General features: G+C 45.0%; 1 protein-coding gene across 4 annotated transcripts; it reads right to left on the minus strand.

The window, feature by feature from the left end:
* Positions 1-26,406, minus strand: LOC127689384 (zinc finger protein 426-like). 4 transcript variants are annotated; one of them, XM_052189029.1, is made up of 9 exons: positions 26,222-26,406; positions 25,878-25,972; positions 11,004-11,170; positions 9,665-9,819; positions 8,927-9,015; positions 8,004-8,130; positions 5,002-5,082; positions 3,798-3,877; positions 1-3,426 (listed from the first exon to the last, which is right to left on the minus strand). In XM_052189029.1, the coding sequence occupies exons 4-9, from the start codon at positions 9,687-9,689 to the stop codon at positions 2,014-2,016; spliced, it is 1,815 nt and encodes a 604-aa protein (XP_052044989.1). In that variant the 5' UTR covers positions 9,690-9,819; positions 11,004-11,170; positions 25,878-25,972; positions 26,222-26,406; the 3' UTR covers positions 1-2,013. The 4 variants fall into 4 exon arrangements, with proteins under 4 accessions (XP_052044989.1, XP_052044990.1, XP_052044991.1 ...); XM_052189030.1 differs by having other exon boundaries at positions 11,004-11,102; positions 25,878-26,015; XM_052189031.1 differs by having other exon boundaries at positions 9,665-9,766; positions 25,878-26,015.
* Between the last annotated feature and the right edge of the window lie 787 nt (positions 26,407-27,193).

The raw sequence follows: 27,193 nt of genomic DNA on the forward strand, positions 1-27,193 counted from the left end.
AAAAAAAAAATCCTCATTTTCAGGCTTTGTCACATGAAAGTGAGTGCATGCCAGGACGAGTCTCCTCCAGAAGCCAAACATGCTGTTAGTTTGTTTTCACGTGTGTGCTTGTGCATGTTAGTGTTTCCACATTTGCAAGTGGCATGTGGAATCCAGAAGGTAATGCCAGGTTTCCCCCGATCACTTTCCGTTTTATTTACTGAAGCAGGGTCTCTTGCTGAACCCAAAGCTCGTGGAGTCAAATAACCTAACCACCAAATCTCCTGAGGAGTCCCACCTTCCTCCCAAGCACTGGGATTATAGGCGGCCTCCATGGCCACCTGGCACTTAAGACAGGTTCTGAGAAAACAAACTCTGGTCCTCATGTTTGCAGGGCAAGAGCTTTGTCCTCTGAACCATTTCACTAGCTCCCATGCTGTTATTGTTGTGTGAGAAAATAAATTGCCTTATATGGTTCACTGCAGGAGGTGAAAACTAGCTATCCTTATGCTAGGGAAAGACTATGACCACTGAGCGAACCTGCAGCCCTAAAATTTTATCCAAAAGTGGTAAGCTAACGAGAAGTACTATGATCTATAGATACGAAAATGCCATAATAAAACCCAATACTATGCTAACCTAAAATTTTGTTTCTCTTAAAGGGAACTTTTAAAGCACCTTGGTTTATGCTGTTTTGTGTTATATTTATGGTGTATACATGTGTGTGCAAGTGTGGTATGCATGCATAAGTAGAGACTAATGTGTAGCATCTGTGCTCTCCTTTGACTGTGTAGGTCCCTGGGATCAAACTCAGTTCCTGCTCACAAGCACCTTTATCTTCTGAGCAATTTGCCAGTGCTAGCTAGCTATGGTGTTTTGTGGTACTGTGGCAGTGCAGTTTTAAAAACAAAAACAAAAACACTTAAACACTTGCAAGCAGCCTTGAAACTGAGTGACAGGAAGAGGCTGTTCTGGTGAGGACTCCCTTAGTTAAGGAAGAACACAAAGAAAAACCAATCAGTGATATGTACTGATACTGAGCCAAGCAGATCTGTACTCTAGCATTTTGTATGGAAGTTAGAACTTGCAAGTGATAGAATCAAAAATTTATTTGTAATTAAAGAGTTCAAAAGGAGCAACTTGGTTCCTCCTGAGTGCTCTTAGTAAAATATGTAAGGGAAGAACACTGAAGCTAAGAAGAAACTGTACTTAAAAAACTCTCAACCCTTCCACATTACAATAACTGAGAAATCTGTACTAGAGACTAGGCCAGCTAGCAATGCAGCCGAGTGGCCAAGTCCTTGCCTAGCATCCACAAGGCCCTCAGTTCTAGCCTCAGATCATCAATCTCAACCAATCTGAGGAATATGGTCAGTTCCTGTCACCTCAATCCAAAATGGATCCAAATGATGGGGACACAGTGGACGATTTGAATTTTATAAAGGATCACAGGGTTACCATCTGTAAATAGACTAGCTATTAAGAACAGATAGGAACTATTTCTTGGCATGCTCTCAGAATCAATGGGCTCGGAGTAGTTGCCTAGGAGTCTTTCCACAGTCCTGTGTTATCTTGGCTTGTGATGCATTTTCACATTGACAAGCCACACTGGCAGCCATTAACCAAAAAAAAAAATAAAATAAAATAAAAAAAAAAATCAAATCTGTTTTATTTCATAGCATTTAGAAATGTTATGATCACGAAGAGTCAAGCATCCGAATGAGGCCACCTAGGAGATTGGCCTCACTTGTGACCCACAGATGCTCAGACTCAGATATCCATAAAAAGGTTCCAGGGCACCTGGAAAACGCAGCTCAGTGATTGCATGCTAGCCTAGCATGAGTGATGCTCTAGAGGTCAATCCTCAGCACTATCCAAAAGAAGAAAAGTTTGAGGGGAGCCTAAATATCCTATTTCATAAAATTAGGATGGTGTCTACGGCCAGTGCGAGCCCTAGAACCCACACACGGCAGTTAAGACTAACCTGATGATCTTTGGTGTCACTGTCAACATTTAAAGGTGGCAACAGATGGGCTAAATAGCAACACTCACACCCTCACATTGAAAGGGCTTCTCGTCAGTGTGGACTCTGCTATGTTTCCTCAAGCGAGAGTAAACAGCGAAGGCCTTCCCACACTGCTTACATATATAGGGCTTCTCTCCAGTGTGGGTCCGCATGTGAATGTTAAGGGATGTAGAATATATGAATGCTTTCCCACATATGTTACACACAAAGGGCTTCTCGCCACTGTGGATTTTCAGATGTTTAGTGCGATGGGAGGAAGTAATGAAGGTTTTCCCACAATGCACACATTCAAAAGGCTTCTCTCCTGTGTGCGTTCTCACATGATGAATCAGGCCAGAGGTCCTGGTAAAGGCCTTCCCACACTCCTTACATGCAAAGGGCTTTTCTCCACTATGGATTCGCACGTGTGTGGCAAGGCCTGAGTACTGAGTGAAGGCTTTCCCACATTCCTTACATTCATAAGGTTTGATTCCAGTGTGTGTTCGTATGTGTTCAGTGAGCTGAGTAGATCTAGAAAAGGTTTTCCCGCATTCCTTACATTCATAAGGCTTTTCCCCAGTGTGAACTCGTATGTGTTCAGTAAGGCCTGACCATCGAAGGAAGGCTTTCCCACATTCCATACATTTGTATGATTTTATTCCAGTGTGAATTCTAACGTGATCATTAAGGTATGACATATTTTTAAAGGCCTTTCCACACTCCTTACATACAAAGGGCTTTTCTTCATTATGAGTTTTTACGTGTGCAGAAAGTCGAGAATAATTAGCAAAGGACTTCCCACATATCTTACATACTTTGGATTTTTCTTCAGTATGAATCGATACATATTGAGTTAGGTGTGAGGAAACCGTGAAGGCTTTCCAACATTCCTTGCAGTCACAGAATTTTTCTCCAGTGCACATTCCCATGGGATTATTAAGGCATGCAAAATACTGAAAGTCCTTTCCACAATCCTCAAATTTGTAGGGGTTTCTTGCATTGAGAATTGGAAGATGCATAGCAAGGCTTGTAGGATGAATAAAACCATTCCCGTATTTACTCCAGTCATAGGGTTCTCCTCCATTGTGAGGCCTCATGTCTGGCTGAAAGTAAGACTGATTAAAAAAGGCTGTCTCACAGTCTGTGCATTCAAAGGGCTTCTCGTTTGTGCTAGTGCTCGGGTACATGATGTTTGGAGTCAGACTGAAGAGCTTGCCACACTGATTAAGCTCAGAAACGTTCTGTCCAGTAGAGGTTTCCTTGAGCAAAGAAAGGATGTCTTTCCCATACCAGTTACACTCAGAACTGAATCCTTGGCTTTGCATGTTCACCTCTGTGTTAAGGCATAATTGCTCACCCAACACATTTCCACATGGCTTAGAGTCACATAGGTCCCCTTCACTGTGGTTTCCTGACTGCTCGTGAAGGGACGGATCACCCACCTGAAGACAAAAGCAGTTTTACATTCAGAATTCATTACAGAATTCATCCATGCAATTCTTTCCTGACCTTTAGTTTTTTCCAAACTGAATGACAGATTCCTTTGCCAAAACCCTGACAACTAATTATAGACCCTTAAAAAAAGAGTGATTCCATAAAATTGCTTAAAACTTCCATGTCTAATTGCATATGTGGAAATACGCATTTGTGGAAACAATGAGACAAAAATCTTTATGATCTATTTGGAGAATCTCCCAATTCATGATATTCCAGATACTTCAGAAACATCAATTCCTCTCAGGAGCATACTACTCATCTCAAATCTCTCTCTTTTGTATGGTTCAAAGGAATAGAAAGTCCTTGCTGATCTTACCATTTCGGTTGCACTGGAACTTTGCATCCTAAAATAATTCTCAAGTTCTGATTCGTCAATTGTAGGCTGTAGTTCCAATTCTTAAGTTAAATAGAAAGAGAAACGTAAGAAGTTCAGAACATGGATGGCATTACAAGGGCTTAGGAGTAAGAGTCACTTGTCCTTCTTTTCAAATTAAGCACACCACGAAAATAAGTGTGAGGGCTGGAAAGTTATCTCAGCCAGTGACGGCTACAGCTGGAAACCAAACTAATGAGAAAATAAAGACAAGCAGACACAATGGTGCACACCTGTGATCTTAACACATAAGAGGCTAAGTCAGAATTTTTTTTACGTTCAAGAGTAGCCTGGACTATAATTCCAAGACTCGGTTTCAATTATACTAACAGAAAACAAGAAAAGGGAGGGGGGATGGCTAGTTGGTAAATCACAAGGGCTTGAGCTTGAACCCTATAACCCCTTTAAAATGCCCGGCACGGTGGCACATACTATAATCCCAGGACCAGAGAGGCAGAGACAGACAAGATTCCCGAGGCTCACTGCTCAGCCAGCCTAGCCTGGTCAGTAAACCCCAGATCTCTGTTAGAGACCTGGTCTTAAAATACAAGGTGAAGGCCACCTTGTCACCAAACTTGGCGACCTGAGTTCTTGAGCCTCAGTAGTGACATGGTAGAAAGAGAATATGACTCCGAAGTTGTTCTCTGACCTCCACACATGTGTTGTGATGTGTACTGCACAGCAGTACGACTGCACAGAGAGATTTAAGAATTTTGTTTTGTTAAAAATGTAGCAATAAGACTGCTCAGTAGGGAGAATGGCTGCCTCACAGGCCCAAGCCCTGCTGGTTCAATCCCCAGCACCTCCAAAACAAGACCAACAAAAAAGCCGTAATAAAAAAAGAAAAGCAGAGTCAACATTCTATGTAATGAACTACAAACTGACCCTGTGACAGTTACAGCAAAAAGAAAGTCATAAAGCTCTGGAAAAACAATCAATACTGAAAGAGTAAACTTAGGAAAGGGGACACATAGGCTGTAAGATCACAAGTATACCTGAACACACACACAATAGAGTATGTTAAGTGGCAGGTTATCTCACAGAGAAAAACAAATTCAATGTCTGAGGCCAGTACATCATAAGAAATTTGATTAGAGTTGCAGAACTATACGAAGCTCATCAACACAGTTTCTCTGTGGATACTCACGCTGAGGAACGGCACTCTCCGCTGCCCCCAACTCTTCTTGTTTTAACCAGGGGGTGAGACTAGGAATGAAGAACTGACATCCTGCATAGACAGAAACATGTGTGAGTGAAAGAGGCTCACGTAGGAGATAACAAACTTTCCTATGGCCAAGGAAATCACAGTTTAAGTGAAAGCAAGGTAATTCTTTCAAAGTGAGTTAAAATTCAAATATGGGGGAGGGAGGGACATAGCTTAACATGTAAGGCTCTCAGTACAATCTCCAGCAGCATAGAAAAGACAACATTTCTGTGTCCTAAAAGGGCTGGTTTGTTCTACTCTCTGAAAGCCAAATGGAAGATAATGTACACTTTCTAGAAGGGTTATTCCTCAAGGGTAGAATATCTCCTTAGCATGTGCACCGCACTAGGGATTCATATTCAACAAAGGATGCCCAGCCCAGTACAACATGCATGTACTCTTCAAAAACAAAATTACTATGTTGGGCACAGTGGTGAAAGAAACTTGAAATCCTGTAACACAGGAGGATGAGGACAGAGAATCCCAAGTTTAAGGCCAGCCTGGACAACACAGGAAAGATTCTGTTTCCAAACAGAGGGTCACAGTGGGGGTGGGGGGATGAGGGATGGGATGGGGGCAGGGGAGAAGGAAGTGCATAAGAGGAAGGAAAAATGAACCAGAAAGGAGAGAAGAGGGGAAAGGAACACAGACCTGGCAGCACACACACATCTAATTCCAACACTTGGGAGGCAAAGGCAGGCAGATCTTTGTGAGTTTTAATTCAAGGCTTGCCTGAGCTATGTAAATAGAGCATATTTAAAAAAAAAAAAAGGAAGAAAAGAAACAAACAAAAAATGAGAGTTCTCCAAATAAAATCCTGGCTGAGAAATGTTTTTAATGTCCGTCACTGAGGAAGGTCTGGAATGACTAAGGCCAGGGAAAATGTGGCCACAATACACAGGAAACCATTTCCTAAAGGTTCAGCATCCTTAGCCCTGAGGAAAATGCAAATCAACCAACCTCTAGATTTCATCTTATCCCATGCAAAGCCACAGATCAACAAAATAACCAATAACCAGTGCTGAAGGGATAAGGGGAACAGGCACCCTCAGTCGCTGCTGACAGAGTGCAAGCTGGTGCAGCCACTATGGAGATCAGTGTGAAGAACTCTCAAGAGGCTGAAATAGCTCTCCCTATGACCCAGCCCTACCACCCCTTCTTGGCACACGCCTAACAGACTGGATGTCCTACTCCTCAGAAACCGCTCAGCCATACTCACTGCTGCTCTGTTCACACTAGCTGGGAACCGGAAACAACCTCAATGTCCTCCAACAACAACTGCACACGACTTATGTAGTACTAGTACTAGTCAGCCGTGAAGAGACAAAGGCAGTCAGGAAGGCTGCAGGTAACGGGAAGCAACAAGTCCAGCGGAGCTAGGACATCTCTGAGGCACAACAACCCACACGGCATAGCAGCCGTAAGGATACCAAACAGGCACGCATAACCAACAGCTCGACAACTGGCCTAAGAGCCACTTGACAAGAGGGATGTTATGCCTAGGGCTGGAAACCATAGATCTCGGAGAACCTACAGTCCCCACCTTACCAAACCGGCATAATCCAGCACGTTCTAAATACATGTCTTTAACCCACAAGTAAGTGTAGTCCTCATCCCTCATCAAAGAAACATCTCTTTGTAACAGACAGAAACAATTACAGAAAACCACAATGAATCAAAATGCAAAGTTGTAGAGCCTGCTCCCGATGGATACATGTACAGTACAACTCGTGCACCTAAGGTTCAGAGAACATTTTAGAAGAGGAGATGTAAAGATTTTAAAAGCCAGAGAACCAAGGAGTTTGCGGTGAGGTTTGTCTCTTTGTGATATCAGAAGCTACATAAGTCTCAGCAACAGGACTTTTTACACAGGAGTGGGGTGAGGAGGACACTACAGACATGCTAATGTGGGAGAGCAGGGCCCAGGAGGCCTCACCCCACACAACTACACAGCTACAGACAACTAGGGTATGCTAAGAGGGGGGAAAGAATTCCACAGGAAGAGCATACCAATTGGTTATCCAATACCAAATGGTCAGCCTTGTAAAACTATGGGAACTATGCAGATTATATTTATATATCTAGGAGTGTACACACACACACACACACACACACACACACACACGCACACGCACACGCACACGCACACGCACGCGTGTGAATTTTTTTAAAGAAAAGGAGAGAGAAAAGAAGAAAAGGAAAAGGTAAAAAGGACTTGCCCCTATAGATCATTATGCATTATGCCAGGAAATCTATTTGTTGGAGCTGGGAAGACGGCTTGCTGTACAACACAAGGAGCTGAGCCAGGGTCTCATGACCACCTAACAAGCCGAGCATGGTCGAGTGTGCCTGCAACTACAGTGCTACCTACGGTAGGTGCAGAGAGGGTCGCTGGGGCTCAGTGTCTGAGAGACACAAGAGCGCTAAGGTCGGGGAGAAAGCCTGCCTCAAAGGAATAGATAGTGATAGAAGCAAACACTTAATGCACTTCTATACATGCTGCATGTGCACGTGTGCACAGAAATAAGCACGCACGTGCGCACACATGCACATGCACAAGCATGCACACGCACTCGCACACAGACACACACGGACACGCACAAGCACACATATGCACACACAGACACACACACAGACACACACACACAAATTAGAAAGGTTATTTTTTAGTTTGATTTCATTATATAGCCTTAGGTATATAGACAAGCTGGCTGTGAACTCAAGAGGTCCAACTGCCTCTGCTTCTGCCTCTCAGGTGCTGGGATTAAAGGTGTGTGCCCTTTGACCCTACCCCCACACAAAAGTTTTATTTAAAAATTGACCTGTGATTCTACTAAATTCCTAATGAACATGATAGTGTCTTACACATCAAGAAGCATGTACCGTGTACCTGTTCCATAAAAGGTAATGCTGAGAGGAATTAAGGAGGGACGCGGGAGCCTTACCTACTGAAGTCAAGTTCTCGTAGTTCTCCAGCATGACCTCTCGGTACAGATTCTTCTGAGTCAGGTCCAGCAAGGTCCACTCATCCGGGGTGAACTCCACAGCCACATCATCGAACGTCACTGAATCCTGAACCATTACACACATGTTGGTTTGAGCCAAAGAACCGTCTTGCTAGTACTCAATGGACAATTAGGAAGGCGGACCTAATCCCTCTCTCTCCATGTTCTCAGATCAGCCTCAGGCAGCTGCAGGGTTCAGTGGCCCCAGGAGCTCCTTTCCCCTTCACGTACTCTGCTGGCCTTCTACTGTTACACGGCTTGACTTTGTAAGCATGGTTGCCAGAGCACAGCCAGGCAGGAAGCTCTCCTGGTCCTGCTGTCTCAGTGCAGCATATTCCTAAGCAAACTGTATCTAATGGATAAATAGATCTTCTGAGAAAAGGGTGCTCTCACCTGCCTTACCATCTGTCAGAGCTCTCAACAAAACAAAAGACATGCAGTAATAAATGAAGCTCAAGATTAGTTAGTGGGGGTCCAAGTCTGTAACCCCAACCCTGGAGAGGGAGGCTGAGACCAGCCAGGGCTAAGAGTTCAAGGTTAGGCTATATAGGCGGACTCTTATCTAAAACAAACAAAGATCAGTGAAGTCAGGGACAGAGCTCAGGACTAAAGCATGTGTCTAGCACGGATAAAAAGGCCTTGGCTCAATCCCAGCCAAGCAAACACATTAATAAGCAATAACAGAAATGCTAGAAGGATTTGCAAGGCTCTGTTCTCCAGGGAAATTCAACAAGATACTCTTCACCCTCTAGTGAGAATGTACTAGAGACTGAGTCTGTCTAAACTCCAGACTCTAGATGGAAATGCTTCTAGGTCACAGATAAAACGGTTGTATTTGGTAGAATGATATCCTCTCTCTTTACCTGGTAACAGTTTGCCTGGTTGTCAATCCCGGTCCCTTCTACCTCTATGTTTGCTTCGTAGACGTAGATAGGCTCTCTAGAAAGAAGGCCTGATAGGAAAGAAAGACAGCATAAAATCCCACATTCACATGGCATGAGGTCACTCCACAACAGTGTGACATTCCCCTGCCACTGTACACTCAAACCACATACATATATATTACTACCAAGAAATGCCACAGCACGAATGCCTCCCCTGGAGACAGGGCCAGCCAGGAACTATGCTGCCAACTGAGACAGAGAGTATTCTCACATCATAGATAAAGGAACTTAAGGTCTAAAATCACTGACTCTGGGGCCAGTGAGACGGCACATCTGGGTAATGCGAGTGCTTGCACTTGATACCCAGAGTTTGATCCCAGGATCTCACATGGAAAGAGAGAACTGACCCCCCAAAAGTACTCTGACTTCTACATTTACCCGCAGTCATACAAATGCATACACGCAATAATAAATAAAATGAAATGTAAAAAGAAACATATGACTCTATATTGCCCCTGGTGACAGAACTCATGACAATTACAAAACATCTTTTCTGCAAGCATACACACTGGGGCCCTAAATCACAAACCACTATTATATAGCCCACTTCAGCTCATGGTAAATGAACACACAAAACTACTAAAGTCCTGCCCACTGGACTTTGCTGTGCAGGAAAGACCTAAAACAGTCTGAAAGAGAGCTTCAACAAGGACTTACCATGGGACAAATCAATGGCTGCCATCCCGTGATGCTGATGGTGAAATGTGCCTGAACACTCCCTTCCCTGATGCCAAGATCACTTCGGGACAGCTTATGAATCTAAGTGGACAGAGGCAATCTCCATTCCTCTGAATACAGGGTTATATGGAGTCCTGTTCACATCAATCATTAATCAACAACATCGAACGTCAGTCATCAAACATCACACAGTGCTGCTCGCTCTCTGCAGATAATATATGTGAGACCCACCAACAGGCATCTACTCACTAACAGTAGCCATACGCATACCAGTTAACTTTTACGACTTTTGTCAGAAGTTGTGCTAGGACCCTTACATACATAAGCTCACCTGCTATCATAACCAGCCTACACAGGAGAGATCGTTACCCACACTGAAACACCCACCTTCAGGCAGCATTAGTGATCAGTCTAGTATTACCCAGCTTGGAAATGAACTGAGAACTAACTGATGAAGCTAGGCTTGTCCAAAAAGCTTGATTTTCTGTGACTGCTATTACTCCGTAACATGACAAGAACATATGGGCCCACCACAGCACTATGCAGGCCACTAGCTCCACATGTAAATGACTACTTCATATGTACATATTAGGACTTAATTTTTAAAAGCTGAAGTTGAAATATTTTTTAAATATTTTTTAAAATCAACATGACTGTTGTCTGACAACTCTAAAGTGTATCCGGTCCAGGGCCTGAGAGAACACATGATAACACTAGCACTTAGAGGCCAAGGCGGGAATACCGTAAGATAGAGCCCAACCACATAAAGACAACCTTTCTTTAAAACACAAAACAAAAGAAAACAAAACAAAAAACAAGTTTGAAATAGCTTATCTATTGAATCTACCTATTTTCTTTTCCTCCTTTTTACTTTCAAGGACAGAATCTCATACTGAGATACAAGGGTTGGCCTTGAACTCACCAAGTGGCTGAGGATGGCTTTGAACCTCTGATCCTTCAGCTTCTATCTCACAACCACTAGCATTACAGATGTGTTCCCTCATACCCGGTTTATGTGGTGCTGAGGACAGAATTCAGGGCTTTGGTATATGAGCCAAGAACTGTACAATGGGGCTAAACTGCCTGCCCTATGTGTGTGACTGAACTGTACCCAGGGCCTCAAGCTAAACATACATTCTACCAGTAATCTATGTAATCTAGTCTACCACTGAATCTTTTCAAGCTACTCATCTTATTTATTATAAACATAAATCAAACATATCTGGAAAAAAAGTAAGCATCTGAGTTTTTTTTATGTACTAAAATGGTATTTTCAATATATGGGTTAAAATAAAAACATTATCACAAATAATCTTACCTCGTCTATTTCATTTACTGGAGGTACTGGAGGTACTGGTTTATTTCAGGTCTGGCTTATTCTTTAATTCTTTCATCAAATTATTAGGAAGTCCTATTCCTGTAGGAGGCATGAGCAGAGCAGGGAAGGACACAGAAAATATTCTGTTCTGTAAAGATCTAGAAGTCCTATGGGGAAATATAATCATAACAAAAAAAAAGAACTGATATATTACTTCATAAGTACTACAAGAAAAAGCAAGCGGCTGAGGAGAGTCCTGCACACACGCACACGGGAAGCACAAACTGAAAACTGATTCGGGGCAAGATGGCAACGCACAAAGAAAACAAGCACTGGCTGTATCGTCTCTGGCCCAGAGGTTAGAACAACAACTCACGGGTATTTTATTATTTTAAAAAAGGAACTGAGGGCCGGAGAAATGGCTAGGTGTCTTATAGGCACTGGCTGCTCTTCCGGAGGACCTGGGTTCAATTCCTAGCACCCACATCCAGCAACTCATATTATCTATAACTCCAGTTCCAGGGGATCCAACACCCTCTGAGGACACCTGACACCAAAGTGGTGCGCACACATGCAGGCGAAAACCACTCATATAAACACAGTGATGATGGTGATCATAATAACAACAAAAAGCAATTTTATATTTTCTTTAGAAAAAGAGAAAGGAAGAGAGGAAGGAAGGAAGGAAGGAAGGAAGGAAGGAAGGAAGGAAGGAAGGAAGGAAGGAAGGAAGGAAGGAAGGAGAAAAGAAAGAAAGAAAGAAAGAAAGAAAGAAAGAAAGAAAGAAAGAAAGAAAGAAAGAAAGAAAGAAAGAAAGAAAGAAAGAGAGAAAGAGAGAAAGAAAGACAGACAGAGCTACTGGGGGCTCAGTCAGTAACGTGCTTGAAGCCTGAGAACCCACAGGAAAGTCTGGGCAGTGTTCGGGAGGCTCACTGGCCATTCTCACCAAATCAGAGTTCCGAGTCCAGCAAGAGACCCTGTCTCAAACAGGAGGATGATGAGGGAGAGCTAGCTGAGCAAGTTAAAGCACTTGCTGCTCCTGCAGAGGACCCGAGTTCAATTCCCAGCAGCCACACACAGCATCTTGTACCACTGCTGACTCCAGCTCCAGGGAGTCTAATGGCCCCCTCTGGCCTTCCAGTGGACCCCACACACATGGCAGACAAAAACACGAAAAAATAACAGTAAAACTAAAACTGATAATAATAATGCAAAGAATGATTGCAGCAGACACCCAGCATTTACCCCTGGCCTACACACACACACACACACACACACACACACACACACACACTCCCTGAGCACAGAGCACATTTCAAGTACTAGGGCCTAGGGTCTTGACTGGCAACACTAGAATTATACACATAAATGCCCTTTCTCCTTCATATTGGCAAGTAGCACGGGGTCACTGCGGGACTCATTACTATGGATTACCTTTTTAAATAAAGAGTATTAGATATTCAAAAGAAAAAAAGTGTTACTTTTGTCTTTTTCTTCTCTTTATCCACCCCACCCCTCCAAACAGGAAGACTTGGTTGGCCTTGAACTCACAATCCTGCCTCTGCCTTCTTTGTGTGATGCTGGGGACAGACCCAGGCCTCAGCACAATAGGCAGGCGCTCAACCACTGAAGCTGAATGCCCAGCCAGAGAGGTTGACTTTCTTGTTTTCAGGTTTGTTTTCATTTCTTCAACAAATTTCCTCTTTTTTTTCTTTCATTGCTATCTTCCAATAAACAGTTTAAAGACTGGCTCTTAAAAAAAAGAAAAAAAAGAAAAAGAAAAAGAAAAAGAAACAAGCCATGAAAGCCAGGTATGGTGGAAGAGGCTTTGTAATCTCAACACTTTCAAGACAGAAGCAAAAAGACTTCAAAGCAGCTAAAAAACAATGTTATCTTTTAAAACACCAGGAAAACACCAGGCCTGTAAACCCAGCCACTGGGGGGGGGAGGGGGAGCAAAAGATAAGTTCAAAGCCAGCTTGAGCTACAGAATGACGTCAAGGCCAGCCTGGGAAAGTTAGTAGGGGGGCTCCTGTCTCAAAAAGTAAAACAGGGCTAAGGATGTAGCTCCGTGACAGAGCACTTGCCTAGCAAGCACGTCACAACCTAGGTTCAATTCCCGGCACCCAGCCTACCCACACACAAACAGGGGCCAGGGAGGTGGCTGGAGAGGCAAAGGTTCTCACTGCAAAGCCTGCTGACGTGAGTCCCATGTGGAAGACTGAGAAGTGACTCCTGAACACGGGCCTCAGACCCCCACATGACACTGTGGCATATGCTCTCTCTCTCCCCACATATAATGCTAAGGTTTCATAAATCCAGGAGAGCACCAGCCTGACAAAGTGGCATTCAATGAACTCTGGAAGTCCCATAGCTCATTATCCACCAACCAAACCCACCCACACAAAATCCATACTTGGCTTTCTCTATAACTGATGAATCCCAAATGCTGGGCTAAGGTCCTAAAGATCACACTTAAGACTCTAAAGACAGACAGTGCCCACTACAATTACCCCTAGAATCTGGTCCTCTGGTCCCTTGTTAATCCATGCTGGGGTCTCTCAAATACAGGCAGTAGCAGTGTCCCTTACAGTGAGAAAGGCATCTGATAGTCACATGACTCGCATCATCTGTGGGTGACTTCAATACAATGTCTACTCTGGCACCTTCCTTGAAAGGCCAAACAAAAGTTGCTCCCCCCCCCCCCCCCCCCACTAACAACAGCAGTTAACTGTTTCCTTTTCAGCCTGCGGAGACAGAACTTGAGTCACTGTCCTACTTCACAGCCTCTCCAGTCTCAGCTTTCCAATGGAGTGTGTCGTGGTTGTAGTGAATCTAACCTGAGTTTCACTCCCAGATCTCTAAATCGTCCTCTGGCCTCAAGGCATGGCACAAGCATAGCTAATTACATATATGCAAAATAAATAATGGGACTTTTATTTACATGTGTATGTGTTTGCGCTCACCTGTGCAGACATACAGGAATCCATGTTGGCTCTCTTCCTCTATGGCTCTCATTTCCTGAGACAGCATCTCTTACTGAACTTGAGGTTTCTTTTGGACTAGCCTGGCTGGTTAGTAGCCGTGATGCTTTGTACATGCTTGGGAGCCCAGGGAGTGGCACTACTAGGAGGTGTAGCCTTGTTGGAGTAGGTGTGTCACTGTGAGTGTGGGCTTTAAGATGCTTATCCTAGCTGCCTTCAGATGAAGAGTAGAACTCTCAGCTCCTCCTGCACCACGCCTGCCTAGATGCTGCCATGCTTGATAATGGACTGAAACTCTGACCCTGGAAGCCAGTCCCAATTAAATGCTGTCCTTATAAGAGTTGCCTTGGTCATGGTGTCTGTTCACAGCAGTAAAACCCTAACTAAGACAGAAGTTGGTACTAGGGACTGGGGTATTGCTGTGATGGGCCTGACCATGCTTTTGTTTGGAAGAATGTGTATTTGGGGACTTTGGATTTGGAAGGCAGTGGAATGCTTTAAGTGTGGCTTAATGTGCTATCCTAGTAGGAACATGAAAGAGTGTGTTGCTGAGTATGATTTGAACTGTGCCGACCTGGCCCAAGAGGTTTCAGTGAAGAATTTCAGTATATGACCTAAAGAGCGTTTTTGTGGTATTTTGGTGAAAATGTGGTAGCTTTTTGTCCTTGTGTGGAAGAGCCTACCTGAGGCTAAGGTAAAGAGATTTACATTACTTGTATTGACAAAGGAAGTCTCAAAAGAGCCCAGCAGAGACTTCGTTCTCTGGTTTAGTCTTATAAAAAGTGTTTTAAAGAAAAAGAGCAAGCTCAGAAAGTGACCTCATCAATGATTCATCAATCTGACGCATTCATAACGTGACAGGTATCTTAATAACCTACCAAAGTAACTCAGGAGTTTATTTTGGTTCACAGTTCTAAGGACAGTCTACCATGGTGAAGTCATGGTGGCAGGAGCTTGAAGCAGTCCGTCTCCTGCATCTGCAGTCAATAGCGCTACCCAGTCCTTCATCCCAGTCCATGTGATGCTTTGTAGATTTAGGGCGTCGCCCACCTAACTTAGCCCAATCAGATCACCTCGCCCAGTTACAGCCAGAGGCTCTTTTCCTGGACAGTATAAGCCATCCTGCGACCTTAGTGAGAAAGGTGGGAGCTAGGACCCAGCTGGAGGAGGTCACTGGGACTGCCTTTGAAGGTTTGTCTCGTCCCTGGTCCCTGGCACCTTCCCGTGGTTTTTGTTGTTATTGTTGTTGCTGTTTCTGTTCTGGCTGCAAAGAGGTACACAACCTCCTTTACCACATGCTTCTGCATCTTGATGCCAGCATCACCTAAGGCCTAAAGCCATGGGGCACAGAGACAGATCACAGACTGAAACTTGTCAAAAATGGGCTTAAATTCATCTTTCAGAGAGCAGCCTGGCATCTTTCTCTCAGGTTTCTGTCACTGACAAACAGGAGTCTTTCCCGGGAGTCTGGAGGGAACGTACGTGAAAGAGCAGTGGAGGGTCACATCAGTGGGTCACATCAGAGGGTCACATCAGTGGTGACAATGAAGGAAACTTGACACACTAGCACACATGGTTGACTTGGCTGAGTGATACTGCGGCAGTTAGAAAATGCGATGTTGATATTTACAACATTACAATACAAGGGTTGGGAAGATGGCTCAGTAGTTAAGAGCATCTGCAGCTCTTGCACACAGTAGCTAACTACTGACTCTGAAACACCAGGATTAGGGGTTAGGGGACCAAATGACCTCTTCTGGCTTCACTGGCACAATGCATATGGTGCACAGGCATAGAGTCAAAATACCTGTACACATAAAATAAATAAAAGTGGTTTTTTTTTTTAATTTAAAATGCAAGTGGCTGGGTTTGTACTGCAGTTAGCACTGCTTGCAAAGAATGCACAAAACCCTGGATCATACTTCCAGCAGCACACGAATCAGGTACGGAAGCTTAAGTCTCTAATCCGGGTTCTCAGGGGACGAAGAGGAAGGAGGATTAGACATTCAAGGCCATCCTCTGCTACATGTTGAGTTCAAAACCAGTCTGCGCTACAGGAGACACCATCTTTTAAAAAGAAAAATTACAAATAGAAGTTGTGCATGGAGACTGAGGAGCAAAGAGACTTTGAGGCCAGCAGGAGGGAAATGGTGAGACCCTGTCAAACAGGAACAGAACAGGCTTAGAGATGAAGCTCACTGGCAGAGCACATGCCTAACATTCCTGAGGCAGAGGCCTCCATGTTCAACACCATAAAAAAATACAATAAACTATTCAACGCAAGGGCCAGAGACAGCTTAGTGGTCACTAGTATCTGCTATTTGCTACTCTTCAGGAGGCTCCAGATTTGATTCCCAGCACCCCCATGGCATCTCACAGCCATCTGTAATTGCAAGTCCAGAAATCTGGCACTGTCTTGTGGACTCTGAGATCACTGCACGCACGTGGTGCACAGACATAGAGATAAGCAAAACACACTTAGCGAGGACGGTGAAAGGTGAGATGGAGGGCTCTCTCTGGACTCAAATGAAAGCCACACACTCTTAAGCATCCACCACACCCTGAGCTCCCTTGACCAGGGAAACATTATGCCCACTGGTTGTTCTAGGACACAACCTTCAACCTACTTGAAAACCGTTGTCCCAGGGAAATGGCTGGAAGCAGGACGCTCTTTTTTCTAATGAACTTTCAAAAGCACTTGCTGCTGTAACTCGACTCACAAGCAGTACAAAACCCAGGGACAAGCTTCAGTACAACAGAGAGTCCATACCTCACACAACACAACTGCATTCTGGACATACAGGTCCACACACAATACCATACAATACACCCACTGAACCCAGGTACCATGACAACAAATAAGGAGGACAGAGTCAGTGGGGGGCAGGGTGGGCAGGAGACTGTGTATGTGGCTATATGTAAAGGCATATGTACATACTGAGGTCAGAGGAAAATGAAAGGAGGCCCTTTGACCTATATATAACACATGCACACACACACACAGGATAAGTAATAATAAATCTTAAAACTAAAACCAGTCTGAGGATGTAGCTCAGTTGCTTGCTTGCCACTCAAAGCCCTGGTCACACCCCCAGCACGTTAGCCAGCCTGGGGAGGAGACCTGTAAAGCCAGCACATGGAAGATGACGAACACAGTCACCCTTGGCTACTGAATGAGTTCTGGGCGAGCCTGGGATACGCAAGACCTTAGCTCACAAAAATGTAATTTTTATACTCTGAATAAACCACTCTATCACTTTTCCCAGGTATAGGCTACCTAGCAGCAAATTAAAAGAAGGAACTACTGGGTTAGTAATATGGCTCAGTGGGTTAAGACTGACAGCCTGAGCTAATTCCTAAACCTACAGGGGAAAGAGAAAACTCAAAGTGGTATGCATGTAGTCACTCTCACACACACATATCAGCGTGACGTACACACAATCACAATCTCTCTCTCTCTCTCACACACACACACACACATACACACACACACACACACACACACTCACACACACACACACTCACACACATATCTCTGGGACGGTGGGGTTTGAGACAGGGTCTCACATGTTGCCTTGCCTTGCCTGACCTAGTTAGTATTCACTATATGGACCAGGTTGGCTTCAAACTCATAGATCTGCCTGCCTCTGTCTCCTGTCCCCAAGTACTGGGATTAAAGACCACCATACCTGGCACAAATTAATACCTTTTGAAGAAAGATTTTTACTTGCTCAGTGTCCAAGGGATCAGCCAGGGGTGCCTGGTGCATGCGCTTGGGCCGAGCATCACTGCAGCAGAGCATCTGCAGCCAGGGTTCCTCACGAATGGCAGGCAGGAGCCCAGGAACAAGCAGCACAGACAAGAACATGCCCGACGCCTTCCTTCAGTCAGGACCCATCACACTTTACACAAACAAACCTGGCAACACTTTACAGAGGCTCTGAGTCCATCAATGGATCAAATCATTAAGTTAAAGCCCTCACACTCTAATCCTTTCTGAAGCCACCCTCACAGAAATGCCCCAAGCACCCACCGTGTTCATCCACACAGCTGCAAAGGACAGGATTTTCTTGCTTTTAAGCCAGTCTAGAGTCCCGTTTAAGAACTGAGACCCAGAGTGTGTTCTGCGGAAGCGTGGGATGTAGTATACGCCTCCCAGCATTTAGCCTAAATGACCTTGAAGCCCACGAAAAGCACCGAAGTGCTAACTTCTCAGATGTGGACCAAGAGACTCAATGTCAGTTTTCAGGTTAACATGGACCAAACCTGTGACACTTTCTGGATGAAGCTATTCTTAAAAGGAGGACATCTTGGTCCTGGCATACGATAAAGGTTGAACGACTACAGGATATCAATGGCTGGAACTTCCTTAAATTAATGAGTCAGCTGGCCCAAGCAGCAATATGCTTAGGCATGCAACACCAATCTTCCATCAAAGAAGAACAGTAAACACTGCACTCAACCTGTAATCCCAGCACTCAGGAGGCTAAGGCACAAAAATCAACACCAGTCTGATGATTATACTAAGACCCTATGGTAAAACGAAGACACAGGATGTACTGATGATATGACTCAATGGGTAGCAAGCTTGGTTAGCATCTGTAACTCCCTGTGTCCTGTCCCTCGCACCACGTAAAAACAGGAGCAAAGCAGAAGCCTGTTGCAACTCTGATGAGGCGTAGAGGCAGAGGGGTTGGTCATCCTCAGAGTTCAAGGCTGGCCTGGACTGCTTAAGACCCAATCTCCCCACAAAAATGAAGGAAAAAAATTAAGATCCTAAGTTCTGTGAGCAGAAATAAACTTCAAGAACTTGTGGTAAGAGCTTGTGACAGATTATTTCAACACTGGTTTCAGTCGCATTGCAAGCTTAGGTCAAGACTTACTCCACAAGTGAGTCTGCATGCCACACTAGCTCTGAAAGGAGCAAAGAGATGAACTTCTGTGGCCCCCCTGAACTCTGAAGATTTGTATGTATGGAAAAAATCAGCATCCCAGAGGGCTAAGGAGTAGGCAAAGCATTTGCCTTGCAAGCATGAAGCTCTCAGTTCAAATCCCTCAAAATGCAAAACCCAGAAGCAGCAATAACATGAACGTCAGTATCCAGGGTACCCACGGGGAGGCGGGCAGTAGAGAGAGAAGCAGCCCAGAAATTTCAGAAAGCTTGGCCAACACAGGAAAAAGCAGACTCTGCCTCAAAGCAAGGCAGAAGGCAAGGACCCACACCTGAGGCTGCCCTGATTCCACAGTCACATACACACATTCACATACCTCATATACACACATACGTCATACGCAGAGATGTTTTCAGAAAGTGGAAGATGAATGAACGTTTGCTGTTCGCCTTGCCAGGACACGTGTATGGTGACTCCGCTACCCACCGTGTGTCTGGACAATCGAGGATATACAAAGACAAGACTGGTGACAGGGACATCTGTATGAAGTTACTATGGGTATGGGGCACACACTTGGAAGGCTCAGCCTGGAGCACACACTTGGAAGGCTCAGCCTGGACAACAGTGAGACCGTCTCTGCGTCCTCCTCTCTTGTCTGTCTGTCTCGCTCGCTCACACACAATCACACACAAGGTATCAGGGTGTTGGTGACCTGTCAGAACCCCAGCAGGATCACTGGCAGGGTGCACGCAGTGGTAGACTGCTAGCCTGGCAGCTTCAAGGCCTGGCTTCACCCCTTACACAAGGTAAAAGGCTTGAGCTGTTTCCCTGCATCTTGGGATTCCTCCTTCTCCACAAACTAGCCCTTCCCCTCCCTGAAGTAGTATCCACAGTTACCCAGCTCCTGGAACGTTTGGTAAATACTGACACACCCTGGGGTCTGGAATTACTCCACGGGTAACAGCCAGAAATTCCCTTTGCCAAGATCAACTGTCAGAGGACCCTGAAGGGCCCGAACAGCTTTAAAGTGTCCTGTCACCTTCTGTATATTCTACTCAAGGGTCCCAGCGAGCTAGCTGGCCCTTTCTACTTCAAGTGATTTAATTAAGAAAAAAACAGTCCTCACAAGTAGAGCCGGAAGCTTGGGCTTGAGTCAGTCCCGGTGCAGTGAGGCTAACGGCCACCACATGGTAGATACAAGTGGAGCCGGCCATGAGGATGCCCGAATTTGATTTATCAAGAGTCCCTAACTGCTCTCCAGCTTATTGAGAGCCTAAGATTCATCCAGTCTAGCTCGCCAGCATTCTCAACCTTTCGATTAGGTATTTGGTTCTCGACAAAGCTCAGAGGGCTAGGTGACAGTCTCATTTCTAGGGTCTCCTAATGAATGCTATCCCTGGAGTTAAAAAAAAAAAATCTAGGATCCGGGAACTAAAGGCAAAATTTTTTGTGTTCAATGTCACATTTCCTCCTAGATGGTCCCACTCCAGTTCTAAGGCAAAATGGCACTAACCTACTGGCTACAGCAGCTCTTCCCGAGTACCAAGGAGAAAATGGGATACAAGGATGCATTCTGAGCCGGGCAGTGGTGGCGCATGCCTTTAATCCCAGCACTTGGGAGGCAGAGGTAGGTGGATTTCTGAGTTTGAGGCCAGCCTGGTCTACAGAGTGAGTTCCAGGACAGCCAGGGCTACACAGAGAAACACTGTGGGGGTGGGGGGGGAAGAAGGATGCATTCTGAGCAAACAGGAAGTTTGGAATCTCACAGACTGTCACGATGCCTACAGTTAGAAGACAGAGGCAACTGAAAGTAAAACAGAGGAAAGGGACTGCAGAGATGGCTCGGTTAGGGACGTGGGCTAGCTCAGAGCCAGAATGCAAGTCCCAACACCAGTGCTGACAGCTCACAGCCGCCTAGAACTCCAACCACAGCGAGAGCCACCTCCTCAGGCCTTTGGAGACAGACCGACAGACCGACAGACAGATACAAACATACCCTTAAACAAGCATCTATTAAAAGGAGAGAGAATTGAAGTCGCTCTGAGGACAAGGTGTTTGGTCAGTTTGTTTCCCCTCAGTGTTCTTGCTGAGGGGAAAATGGAAACATTACCTGAGGAAGAGGAAAAAAGAGTAAAAAGCCAGGGGTGGTAGCACACATCTGTACTCCTAACAACTGGGAAACCACCGCAAGAGGCCCGGGAACTCAAGGCCAGCCTGGGCTGAGGTCCGAGACCAGCCTGTGCCACAGGAGAAAAGCTGCGGTCATTTCCCACTGGACTGTAATAACTGTCCAAGCATCCAATCTCCTTTCCATTTTTTTTAATACTGGAGATTAAATCTGTTTAACTCTCCTTTTGAAAGTCTCCTTATGTAACCCACGTTGCCCTTGCACTCACAATCCTACCTCTAGGAGATTCAGCTTCGAACCCAGCTCCCAGCACCCTCCCTGGTATTGGGAATGAGGCCTAAGGTCTCACATGTGCTGCCTCCGAGACAGCCAACCCTGCTTCTTCTTTTGAAGCAAGGACTCAGCACACTTATCGTGCTGACCTTGAATTCACTTTGTAACCCTGACTTCCCAGTAGCCAGGGTTACAGGTCAGAGCTGCCATGCCAACTCTCAATCTTTGGGTAACAATGCTATTCACCCAGAGTAAATGTGAGAATAAATGTAAATGTGAGGATTAGTGGATATGGCTTGTGATGGTGACACCATGTCTACTGGGAACTGTTTCTCCTTGCTTGGGGGAAGAGTTACAACTTCCTTTGTGTGTGTGTTCTTAGGTAGAAGAGAGGCCTGTTTAATTACTATTACAGATGTCAAATTCATGTAAAAGAGCTGCAACCGTAGTGTAGACTGCCGCAGTACGCCTTACTCAAGTTCTTCCACACATGCTACACAACACACTAGCTCTTTCCTCTACCATCTTTGCTACTTGCTACATAGCTCAGGTTGGTCTTGAGCTTAAGTTCTACCATCCTCGCCTTTCAGGTGCCAGAATTATGGGTGTCTCTCAACATACCCAGTCATGTGACATTTTAAATAAATGTATAAAAACTTACTAGACACTAATTAATAAGGATGCACATATTCTCTCTTGTATTTTTTTATTCATTTCTACCCCCTGAAACAGGGTTTCTATGTAACCCTGCCTGTCCTAGAACTCAATCTGAAGGCTAGGTTGGCCTTGAACTCACAGAGATCTGCCTGCTTCTGCCTCCCAGGTGCTGGAACCAAAGGCGTGCACCACCACTGCCTGGACTCATTTTTTTTTAAACAAGTATTTTATAATGAAGTCAGAATCCAGATTTGACTGGGGCAGGCATTCTTGTGTAGAAGACAGAAATATAGTTCACTGGTTTACCATTCACAGAGCCCAAGGGGTAAGAAACAGAGATGTCACAAAAATTCATGTGTGTGTTATATGTTATCCCTCCAATTTGGTAAGATGATTCTCCTGTCTCCACCTACTGAGTCCCAGGATTACAGGAATATATCTCATAGTCGAGTTTTGCAAACTAGAGATGGAACCCAGGGCTTCCTACATTCTAGGATTTTGCCAACTAAACCAGATCTTCAGTTCCCGCGGTTGTTTCTAACTAATTTATTTTAGATAATAATGAGTATTTTTAATATTCACATTTGTTTTTAATTTTAAACTAACACTATATCAAGACACACATATTCGAAAATTTAGCAGATATTACCAATAGCTCAAATTATATCTTCACTAAACTGTCGCCAGCAGTATATGTATAACCTTCCCAAATGAATGGTAAGAACTCCTTTTGAGGGACGGGTGTCTGGTTGGATTTTCTGAAACAAGGTCTCATGTAGCCTAGGCTTACCTAGAACTCAGTATGTAGCTCAGGTTGGCCTAGAACTCAAGAACCTCCTACCCCCACCTTCTAAATACTGAGATTATAGGTATGCCTGGCTTTCCATCCTCTCTCTCTCTCTCTCTCTCTCTCTCTCTGACTCATCTGATACCATCAATTTTTAATTTATGTCCTCTAAAAGGCAAAAATAGAAGGTAACATGGACACTGTCAAACCAAAGTATCTCCTGATATTTTCAGATACACCACACTGACAGGTGAGTCCTCTGCCCTGGAGTGGCTCCAACTCATTCGGTGGCTGTAAACAGTCACAGGACTGGTTCCTCCTGTAAGTAGAACTAGAACATTCCCCCAGGGAAACTGAGTCCTACTTTGGGTTGGGGAACCTGAAGCAGTCTACAACCACTCCAAGAGGCTTTGCCTATTTAGGGACACAAACATTTCCTAAGACCAATAACCAGCACCGCTGAATTTCCTACCCCGTTTTGTTTGGTTGTGGTTGCTGTCTCATGTCTGTCAGTCTGTCTGTGTACCACTTGTGTGCCTCGTGCCCACGGAAACCAGAAGAGGGCACCGGATTCCCTGGCTCTGGAGTTACAGATGGTTTTGAGCTGCCATGTGAATGTTAGAAATTGAACTCAAGGGGTTAGAGAGATGGCTCAGTGGTTAAGAGCACTGACTGCCCTTCTGAAGGTCCTGAGTTCAAATTCCAGCAGCCACATGGTGGCTCAGAGCCATCTGTAGTGAGATCTGATGCCCTCTTCTGGTGGGTCTGAAGACAAGCTACAGTGTACTCATATATAATAAATAAATCTTTAAAAAATTCTAAAAAAAAAAAGAAACCCTTTAAAAAAAAGAGAGAGAAATTGAACTCAAGTCCTCTGTAAGCGCAGCCACTGTTCCCTTGTTTCTTTAGTGACTTGCTATATAGTCCTGAGTTGCCCCAAACTTAAAATGATACTCCTGCCTGTCTCCACTACCCATTTGCTTGAATAAGAGTTTGTGTACCACCAAAGAAAATAGTGAAACACTGTCAACCCTGGGACTAACTCTTAAAGCTCTCCTCCTGCACTGTACAAACATAATTACTCACTGCTTACCGTGCTCCCCTGACTCCAACGCCCTTCTCCTTCAAAGTGGTCATTCCCACACCCTGTCATTTAGCCTCACCTTTGACAGAACTCATGTCTCTTGGGAATGAATACAATCAAAATTCATTATATGAATTATAAAAATATCATACATATATTTTTATATTTTATACAATTAACATTGTCAAATAAAAAGGTATATGGAACATCTGTTCTTGGGGGGGAGGGAGAACTAGGAGGAGGAGGAGGAGGAGGAGGAGGAGGAGGAGAGGCAGCAGTAGCCACCCCAGCCCCAGAGGAATGGCTGAGTGTGTAAAGGCATTTGCCACCAAGCCTAAAAACTTAAAAGTTCCCCGAGTTCAATTTCTGGGACCCACATGATGAAAGGAAAGAATGGACTCCTGACACTTATCCCAGGATATACATGCACTTATACAGACAAAATAAAATATAGTTTAAACAGTTAAAAGACTGGAGATATACCTCAGTGACAGAGCACTTACTTATTATGTCCAAAGCCCTAGGTTCACCACCCCCAAGTCTCAGTCTCTGTCTGTCTGTCTGTCTGTCTGTCTCTCTCTCTCTCTCTCTCTCTCTCACACACACACACACACACACACACCTTACCTTACCTTTGTGTACTCTCATATAAGCAGGGTGTATTAACTCAAAAACTTAGTAGAGTGTATGAACTTCCAAAGCTCTGATCAATTAGTAATACATTTATTCAGTACTGTCAAAACAGGCTTAAGCTGGATTTGTTTCACTACCTCCCTTTCACTATCGTGCTGAAGATGAAACCCAGGGCCTCACACATTCTAGGGAAGAGCTATACCACTTCACTCGGAAATCCAAACATCAGTTAGTCTACAGGGAAAAAAAAAATCAAAAATGGAGAAAAAAATTTAAATGGAGAGAAATGCCAAGAGAAACAAACCATCAACATATACATAGAAATGGAGAAAATACGTCCTTAAAAAGTCACTCTAACAAACAACGTGACCTGCCCTAGGTTCAAAGATCCTAAAAAGACACCTGAAAACTTCAATGTAAGCATTGTAAATGGGGAATTGAAGACGCATCTGTTAAAAGTACATGCCGCTCTTCCAGAAGCAGGGATCTGGTCCCCGGCACCACACCAGGTGGCTCACAACCTCCTGTAATGCAGCTGTCCGGATCCAAGGCCCTCTGTGGCGTCCCAGGGCACTGCACTCAAGGCGTAAGCCCACACCCCATGCATAAACAGCTCATTTTTTAAAAAAAATTAAGAACTTAAAATATATTAAACAACAACAAAAATGCCTTCAAGAGGTCTGGGTTTATAATAGCTCAGCGGTAGAGAGCTTACCAAACATGGCCAAAGCCCTACATTGAATTCCCACTATTAGAAACAACAAAGAAACTTTGAAAAGATCTTAGATGCAAAAACACCTAAAAACCTATCATATAACAAGGAAGAATTCTGATTTCACACAAAGAAGATATTAGATAATATTATTGTTTTTAATTCTCTTGGCTGAAAGATCAGTATTAAGGTCTTCCTGGGTCAGTATCTTCATTTTTTTAGAAAATGTATTACCGCATTATGTAAAAGGATCATGCCTTAAATCCTCAACTTATTCTCAAACAGTTCAACATAAACTCCATTTTATTTTTCCTTGGAAAAACCAAATAGTTTAATCAGTACTAACCTAACAAAGCCTCCATTTTTTAAAGTCTGCAAGGAGGCACAGGCCTACAACATTCAGACAATAGCTAACTATTTGGGCTAGGGTGTACCTCGGCAGGAGAGGGCTCAGCAGCGTGGGGCTGAGTCGCAGCCCAGCATCAGAAGAAGCGTTAACTTGGTGTCCTTACTTTTCTTCAACACAAAGACCCGGGTCTTTGTACGTTTATATTTACATACAGATAAAGGCACCCTGCAAAAGTCTACAACGAAGTTGCCTTTTTAAAAATCAGAATGCAATATGTCTCAGGTAAACTAGGTCCCACGAAAGCGAGATAATCGGATAAAGCATTCCTTTCCGCACACACACAAAAAGAAAAACAAGAGGAAAAGGCTGTTCTCACCAAAGCTCGGCTGCCCCAAAACAGAATCGCCCGGGTCCAAGAATGGAAAATGCAGCGCCTCAATGTGATGCCAATGGCGGAAAAATCTATTCTTTCTGGGGAGGGAAACAATCCCACGAAAGTTACTTTACACGGGCTCTAGAAGAAAGGTGGACGCAGGCAGCTCAGGGCTAAGCCGAGATGCGCACTCGGGCCGCGGCACCCGGGAAGGCTGCGGAGCCCGGGAAGCCGCGGGACCCCGCGAGCGGAGCTCGGCTCGCCCGCTCGCCCGCTCGCCCGCCCGCAGAGCCCTGGCGTCCTCTCCCGCCCCGCGCCGCCCCCGCGTCCCCTCACCGGCTCCTCACCGAGCTGCGTGGAGAGCCCTCGGACGAACGCCGAGAAGGTCTCCGAGCTCGGAGAAAAGGGGGGGTCACTGATCGTGACGTCACTTCCATTTCCGGCTCGGAGTTCTCGGCCACGTTGGAGCTCTCCAGGCTGGAGAGAAAAACTTGTTTGTTCCAGCGTCCCCACGGTTGCACCCCTCTTCGGTGGGCACCTAAGGGGGAGTTGAGACTGGAAAAAGAGCCGGGAGGGCGAGATCAGAAGCGAGACCTAGAAGGGGGAGCAGGGAAGGGGCGGGGCGAGAGGCGGGACCAGGCCGGGTGCGCCTCGGTTGATGGCGGACCGGTGGGGCGAGGATGGGGGTGGGGACGCCCCAGTGGAGATGCTGCTGACAAAAGCTTTTCTCTCCCGCCTCTCCCTCTCGCTCGCGGTGCCTTAGTCATGTTGCACAATCTGCTAACCTAGGAAAAATGATCCGTTTGGTCCATTCGGTTACTGCTGTCTCCAGACACCTTTATGTCGACCTTGTCTTTGTGTGTCTCCGGACTCTGTGCTAACACCTCAGTCGTTGATTCTGTCACGTTTTCAGGATAAAGATATCACTCCACCATCACCACCCAGGGCACGGTTAGGTGAGACCCTGCCTGGCGTCACGAAGCCCTGGGATCTAGCTAGTACTCTGGTACTCGTGTGCTTGGGAGATGGAGACGAGGTTCAAGGCCAGCCTTGGCTACATAGTAAATTCAAGGCCAGCCTGCCTGGGATACATGAAACCCTGTATCCCAAATGCTTAGTTCCTAACATGTTTTTTAGTGATAGTGGAGTGTGTGTATGTGTGTGCATGTGTTTAACAGAGTAAGCAAGTATGTGCACAGCAATGTATGGAGTTCAGGGGTCAACTTCCAGGAGGCAGTTCTCTTACCATGGGTTTCAGAAAATGGAAGTCAGCTTCTCTTTCACCCACTGAGCCAGCTTTTTGGCCCAAACGACTTAAT

Source organism: Apodemus sylvaticus, chromosome 7 (genome assembly GCF_947179515.1).
Source record: "Apodemus sylvaticus chromosome 7, mApoSyl1.1, whole genome shotgun sequence".
In the NCBI taxonomy this organism is placed as follows: Eukaryota; Metazoa; Chordata; class Mammalia; order Rodentia; family Muridae; genus Apodemus; species Apodemus sylvaticus.